Below are 7,592 nucleotides of genomic sequence, written 5' to 3'. Positions count from 1 at the left end.
AAAGCAGAGTGAGCTCAGTTCCCGCCGGGGCTGCTCCCGCCCTGGCCCGGGACCCAGCCCTTCCCGCCGCCGGCGGGCGGACGAGGTGGCCGGTCCCTGCCCCGTGGCCCCTTCCTCCTTTGCTCAGCCGCCGATCCCAATCCCAGCGCCCTCCCCGCCGGTGGCTTCCTTTTGCAGGCGCGGGTCCCCAAGCCCGCCTCCCCGCCGCCCCGGGGTGCCCGCGTCCCGGACCTGGGCTCCCGCAGCGCCCCCTCGGCCCCCGCCCCTTCGCGCCCGGGGCCGCCGCGGGCCGCGCGCAGGTAGCTCCGCGCCGGCAGCAGGGCGCGACGGTTCCGGGAGGTGCGGCGGCCGCTCCGGGGGGCGGCGCTGTGGTGCAGGGCGGCCCCTCGCGCCCCGGGCGCCGGCGGCGGCTCTGCCTCCTCCTCCTCCGCCTCCTCGGCTTCCTCCGCCCTCCTCGGCTGGGAAAGTGGGAGGCGGCGGCGTGTGTGCGCGCGTGAGGGGGGCAGCAGAGAGGAGTCTCCGGGGCCGCCGCCGCGTCAGAGACACTGCGAGCCGCCAGCGCCGCGGGGCCGCGTCCGCATCCGCATTGGCATCGGCTGCGGCCACCGCTGCGGGGTCGCGAACAAAGAGGAGCCGAGTCGCGAGGTAGGGCGCGGGGACCGGCGCGGGCAGAGCCTCACGGCGGGGACGGCGGGGACGGCGGGGGTCGGAGCGTCCCCTTCTCCTGCCCTCCGCGCCGCTCACGCTCTCCGGCCCCCACCCTCGGGTCCCCGTGGGCCCGGAGCCCGCGGCCTCGCTCCGTCTCCCGGCAGGAAGCCGCCCGGGCTCGGTGCCGCGGTCTCCGGCGGAGCCCAGCTCCCCCCGCTCCTCGCTGGCTGCGTCTCTCTGGGGACTCCCGCCTCCTCCCTGCGGGATGGTCGCTGTGTCCCCGTGGCACTTTCTGGGGCTGACTTTCGCAACTTAAGGCTGAGAATTTATTTTTAAGTCCTCGAAAACTTACAGGTGGGGGATTTGGTGCTCGGCATGACCCAGAGGGAGGCGGAGATGAGAGACTGTTGAAGGAGATAGATCCCCATTCGGGCACCGGCCGGGCCGCAGCCCCAGCCCGGCACCCTCCCCTGCAGGTGCCGACGACACCTGGCCCCGGGGTGTGTCTGCGGCGCGCGGCCGCCGCGCCTCCCTGCGGAGCCGGAGTACCTGTGCTGCGCGGCGTGGGAGAGGGGCGCAGCCCGGGGGCGCCCCCCGCCCCGCCTCTGTCAAGAACAGCTGTTAACGCTCCCAGCAAAACCTCTTCACCCCCCTCTCTCCTAGACATTTGCATTTATATGTATTTTGGTGGTGGTGGTGGGAGAGCGGCGCAGTCCCTGGTTTAAAGGCTTTTTTTCCTGAATGGCCCCATTTTCAGCCTAGCATTCCATTGTCACATTCTTTTGGTGATAATTTTGCCAGATTTTCTGAATGGGGTTAGGACAGGCCGTTCAGAAAGCCGTGTCAGAGTTTGTCAACCACTGCCCTGAGGGTGCTTTTATATTTCAGCTGCTTTCAAGTAAATCTTTAGTTGTGTCCTTTAGAATTGTCACAACCTTCAGCTAGCTCATTTTGGTTGGGCAAGATTAAACAGTTCTATTTTTAAGGCCAGTGAAGAAACATATGTATTTAATATTGGGATCATTTACCACAAGTGATCACATGAGGCATGGTTTTTCTTAAACACTAAAGTGTCTTAAAAATTGGCAATTTTTTGGATTTAAAAGTAATTTCAGGTGGAGGAAACTTTCAGTTGCTTCTGTTCAGCCTCTCATATGAGTTGAGGACTTTATTAAGGCAGCTAATATCACTTTGAGAGCTGAAGAAATTATGGTTTTTATTGCATTTCATAAATCCTATTTATTGCAGGAATCCTGATAGTACTTCATAGTTGTTTCTCAACCGTGAACTCCTAAATATCGCTAGGGATTAATTTTGAATGTTTTAAAAAGCCTATTTTGTTTTTAATTGTTGACTTTGGGGTTCAGGAACCACATTCCAAAGCAAAGCTACACTATTCAGAGGAAGTAAGTACTTTTGTGTGCTTTTGGTTCTTGGCTCCTCGGTGAACCTTTTCCCCAGATAACAATACTAATTTTTTGTCTTTTTTTCCTTCTCTCCGGTGACTCCAGAGCAAGTCTGAAATGGATGTTACATGAATCACTTTAAGGACTGCACACAACTATGAATATTTCTGAAGCTTTTCCTCAGTAATCTAGATAAAGATGGATGAATCTGCCTTGTTGGATCTTCTGGAGTGTCCTGTGTGTCTGGAGCGGCTTGATGCTTCTGCAAAGGTTTTGCCTTGCCAGCACACGTTTTGCAAACGATGTTTGCTGGGGATCGTTGGTTCCCGCAACGAACTCCGATGTCCCGAGTGCAGGACCCTCGTTGGCTCCGGTGTTGAGGAACTTCCAAGTAACATCCTGCTGGTCAGACTTCTGGATGGTATCAAGCAGAAGCCTTGGAAGCCTGGCCCTGGTGGGGGCAGTGGGACGAACTGCACAAATGCATTAAGAGTTCAGAGCAGCTCTGTGGCTAACTGTAGCTCAAAAGATCTGCAGAGCTCCCAGGGTGGACAGCAGCCGCGGGTGCAAGCCTGGAGCCCCCCAGTGAGGGTGAGTAGCCTACAGGAGCAGTTTGGTTAATGATGGTGGTAATGACCATATTTTTTCTTTTTTTTTTAATTGGCTGTTTTCTAAATGAGCTTATTGCCAAAGAAGCCATACTTACTGTAACAGATAAAAAATTATGCCAGGGTATTTTTTTTCCCTTTTGGAATGAGATCAGATATAAATAATAAATTTTCTTCTTAAATTTTATCTAGATAGTCTCTATTATCTTTTAAGATAAATTTTGGGAAACAAGTAACAATTTAGTGAAATACAAAACACAGCATTTTTTTGTGCCCACTTTAAAATGGACATTTGTTATGGTTTTACCTATTTCATGGATTTGGGAAAGCTATAATTATGTGTGTATTGTGTACATTTATGTATACATTTTATAAATATGTGTGTGGGTAAATCTTAAGTAGGAAGTCAAGCCTTAATTTTTATGCTGCCTAGAGCCATTCTATTGGTTTTATGAATGCACAATACAGAATTTACTGGTTGGAGGAATTCTTAACAAATCATGGCCACAGGTAGCAGAGTTTCGTTGCTATAGCAACGAAATGTCATTTAGGACTGCACTAAAACAGCAAGAGAATCTAGTAAAATCTGGATTTTACAGGGAGGGAAATGAAACATTCCATCAAAATGATTTTTCTTGGGTTTTGGGTTTGGGCTGAAATAATTTTAAGTGAAGCTAAATATTTGGACAGTTACCACAACTTAACTTTCTGGAAGGTAAAGGATTCTGAATAAATCTGTATTTATGTTGTGGGTGATGGCACTCCAATAAGACATGCTTTTCTCACCTTTGTAAAAATAAAAAATAGTTATAGACTTAAGAGAATTCAAACAATTTCATTCGTGTTGGAAGAAATAATTTTGATAATTGGCCAAACTGATAAAATATATTTTTAAAGAACAGTTAATCTGGATGAGAATATATTTTTGCAAATATTTGTAGTACACACTCAAAGCTGGCCTATATTTAATATATGAACAACCCATTGGGACAGCATTAGGTAGTTTAAATTCATAGATATCACTCTCAGACAACTATAATGGGGACAGCCTTATAACCATTCCCTTACTTCCTTTTCAACTCATCTTTTAAAATGGTGTAAAGATGTAAAGTATATAAAGCTTTTAATCACTAGAAAACAGTTTTAGCTCTCAGAGTTTTTTTATTGATATTTAATTTTAAAAAATTTGTTTAAAAGTTAGCGACTACTTTGGCTTAGGGAGGTTTCCTTCCTAGATTTGAAGCCCACGTGTTGTTAACTTGATCTGCTTATGTCACTTTTCTCAAATTTTTTTATCGTATGGAGTTGACCAGTAGCTTGATTAGTGAATATGGACTCGTCAATATTTTAACCGCAGAATCAGTAGTCAAGTTAATCATTTCTGAGACTTCTGACCTAGGTCTGCTTAGCTTAATAAGGGTGTGATTTGCTTCTTTGGAGATATTTTGTATCCTTGTTAATTAGACCAGAGAAGGTGTAGCTTCTGGCTATGACTTGAACTATCTCAGTGGTTGACATGTTTGTTGCCTTACCTGATGTGAGGAATGCATTGAAGGTTTGATTACTGATAAAAAGGAATTTAACAAGAGGGCTCAAGTATTCAACTTAACATTTGCTTTCTAACAAATTGACTATGTAATGCTGTAATGTTCATTATCTGAACAGCTAAGCTCCCAAAATTTAGTTTCACTTTTCTTAGGTAAATTTTTGTGAATGTTAATGAGGTTAGTATTGTTTTCCTGGCTTATTGTTTCACGTTTCTTCTCTAGCATGAAAAAAAATTACTCACCAAAAAGGGCACCAGCTTGAGTCCTAGTACTTGGATGAAATAGTTGATGTCTATAAAACAGGAGATAGACTCTGTTACTTTGGGGGCGGCACAGACAGTGGAGGAAGAAACGGCCAAGTTTTTCCATTATCTGAGTTGATGCAAATGCTGCAATACTTATAAAAACAATAGTTTATTTTCTAGTCTAAAGTAATTTCTCTTTACCAATTACTAGTACCTTCTATTTTCAAATATTCAAGAAAACCCAAGGCTACCCAAAGAGTTCTAGCATGTGAAAGGTTAAAAACATCCCAGAAAGTACTCTTTTAAAAAGTAAGAAACCTGCAAGGTATGGACATGTGGAGGTTGTAACGCACTCCTTCGGACACTTCCCTGAGGTGAGTGACCGTAATAAATCCCAAACGTGCATCCTCCTCCCTTAGATGTTCTGACACGGCCAAGCGGTGCATGAGCCTGTTTCCACATGTTGCGCAAAGCTGAAAGTGATAACATGTGGAATGTTGCTTCAGTTTATTAGTTATGTTCTATGATCCGTTAGATGGTGACCATGTGGCTTCCTCATGTGTTTAGCTGAGGTAGATTGAGTGTTATCAGCAGATACGAACATTTCCAATGTGTGACACACATCTTGTTCCCAGAATTTTAGTGTTTCCTGTCTAATATGAAGGAGAAAATGAAAAAGTGTTGGGCTGGAGTCACCAAGGGAATCTGTCAGTTCTTTACCCCGAGTAAAGAATGGCTGTTGGTTTTAAGCCAAAATCAAGCAGTGGAGTGAGCCACAGGGAGAGGGTGACTGCAGATATCTGTTTAACGGACTAAAAAATACCTGCAGATGATAGATTTTATATATATATATGTATATGCAAAATGAGTTATGGAAAGCATATTTAAGTAATTCCTATAGAATTACAACCCGATAGGATAGTTAAATTTCTGCTTTCTGTGTGTGGTCCCATTGTTCAGGATCTATATCCATGCGTGTATCTACCTACTTAGCTATTATTTCTTAATGATTTCATACTGCCTCTACCTCCAAGTGAGTTTATTCAGCAAAAATGGATCCCACAACCACTAATTATTTACACTGATTTACACACCACTTAGTTTTTATCTAACAAATATTTATTGAGCACTTAATAGGTGCCAGGCTGCTGGATAGATAATGATGGACAAACCGGATACTACTTATGAATTTATGAGTCTGTGTCAATCTTACGAGAGAGACATTAATAACAATAACCATGCAGGGAAGATAATGAAACGTGGTAAGTGTTATGGTAGAGAGCTAGGGGAGAGGATCGGAGAAGGACCTGTGTTAAGTGTGAGGGTAAATTGCGTGTGTGTGTGGTCTTCAAAAGCTTCCTTGAAGAAAAGGCATTTATTTGAACTGAGGTCTAAAGGGTGAAATGATATTAGTTGAAATGGGGCTGGGCAGTCAGAAGGGCAGAGGGGAAGAGTATCCTGAAGTCCCGTCCAGCAGGGCAGGGCTCCCAGGAGGAAGCAATGGAAGGTGAGTTTGGACTAAGCGAGGGACAGGGATAGTGACCTAAGACGAGGCCTCAGGTGCATCAAGAGCCACCACAAGGCCACCTGAGGTTCAGGGCCGGATGAGTGGTATAGCTAGTATGTGCTTTGCATCTGGAATTAGAAAGACAGGTCATTGGGACTGGGCTGATCAGCAAGGCTTCAGAACAGAAACAGAGCTTGGTGTCCAAGCACTGAGAGGCAGAGGGGCCAGGAAGGGCGTTCTGGAGATGGGGGAACACAGGAGACTGCTCTCTCCTGCAGCTGCCGAGTGTACTTCAGTCTCTCCATAGTCACACCCACATCTCCTTTCTCTCTCTCTCTTTTTAAAATTTTTATTAATTTTAACTTATTGTGTTCACATGGATTCAAGTGTCTCAGTATATAACACCCTCACCCTCCACCCCATGTCCCCCATTACACCCGCTTTGCCCCCCTCCCCCTAACTCCCTCCCCCTTCCCTCTGGGATTTGCTGTCCTGTTATCTGTATCTCTGTGTTATGTATATATAATTTCACTAATCCCTTCACCTTTTCTCATCCCATCCCCTCATCCCCATCTTTCTCTCTTTCTATTGCTGGACTGTTATGGGCTGAATTGTTTCTCCCAGAATCCACAAGCTGAAGTCCTAATCCGGTACCTCAGCATGTGACTGTGTTTGGGGTTAGCACCTTTAAAGAGATGGTAAAGAGAAAATGAGTATATAGGGGTGGGCCGTAATCCACAACATGACTGCTCTTAGAAGAGGTTAGGAGACAGACACAGAAGGAAGACCGTGAGAGTACCGTGGAGAGGATGGCTTTCCTACAAGCCCAGGAAAGAGGCCTCCAGCAGAGCCTAACCCTGCCGACACCTTCACCTTGGACTTAGCCTCTACAGCAGAGGAAGTACATGTCTTCTGTGGCAACGTCCCAGATTCAACAAAGGTTTTGGAGGAGAGGGAAGGAAACGCTGGGAAAGAGAAGTACTGCTACCTGTTACCTCTCACAAGTGCCACTGTACCTGGTCTGGAGAGCGAGCTCTGCTGGCCCTGCTGGTGTGCGCAGGAGGCATCACCCAAAGGAAAGACAGCGAGCCAGCGAGCATCGGAGGAGGGAGGAGGGGAAGGCAAGCCGGCAGCTCCAGGGAGCACTTGGAAAGCTGACACTAGCTCTCAGTGGCACCAGGGACCTGTGCAGAGTTTTGTTCAGGCTCCCTGCTGTGCTATAATTTGTCCTACAACGGAGGTGGCAGTCATGCATGTTTTTGCTGAAAAAGTTTACATTTTTGGGGAAGTAAAACACCCAAGAAACAGCAAATAAGGCAGCATGTAGTGGAACAGCAAACTATGGGATGAGATATGGAGTAAGTCTCTAAAAGGAGGTTTGTGTCCAGTTGCCCCTGGTCAGAGGGTGGATGGAGTAAATGTGGGTCAGTGTGGCAGGGACACAGAAGGACATGTCCCCCGGGTGTGGGAGGTTCAGTGCAAACTCTGTCAAAGGAAATGATGTCTCTGCACAGGTGGAGACGGGGCCTGTCTTCATCCACACTGGACCCAAGCAAGACTTCTCGTACCTCGACCCCTGCTTCTGTCCTCATGTCCACTTCGTCCCTGACCTTTACTGTAATCCCCAGTTG

At 46.9% G+C, this 7,592-nt stretch overlaps 1 protein-coding gene across 1 annotated transcript in view; it reads left to right on the top strand.

Moving 5' to 3' along the window:
• Positions 1–459: 459 nt before the first annotated feature.
• The window catches only part of SH3RF1 (SH3 domain containing ring finger 1), a 176,935-nt gene continuing 169,802 nt past the window's right edge, over positions 460–7,592 (top strand). Inside the window, exons 1-2 of the mRNA XM_066387869.1 lie at positions 460–645; positions 2,160–2,645. Coding sequence (XP_066243966.1) covers positions 2,253–2,645 — 393 coding nt within the window. The 5' untranslated portion in view covers positions 460–645; positions 2,160–2,252. The remainder of the gene's footprint in view (positions 646–2,159; positions 2,646–7,592) is intronic.

Source organism: Saccopteryx leptura, chromosome 1 (assembly GCF_036850995.1).
Source record: "Saccopteryx leptura isolate mSacLep1 chromosome 1, mSacLep1_pri_phased_curated, whole genome shotgun sequence".
Taxonomy (NCBI): Eukaryota; Metazoa; Chordata; class Mammalia; order Chiroptera; family Emballonuridae; genus Saccopteryx; species Saccopteryx leptura.
The sequence above is the reverse complement of the archived record's forward strand: the minus strand, read 5'-3'. Positions and strand labels throughout refer to the sequence as shown.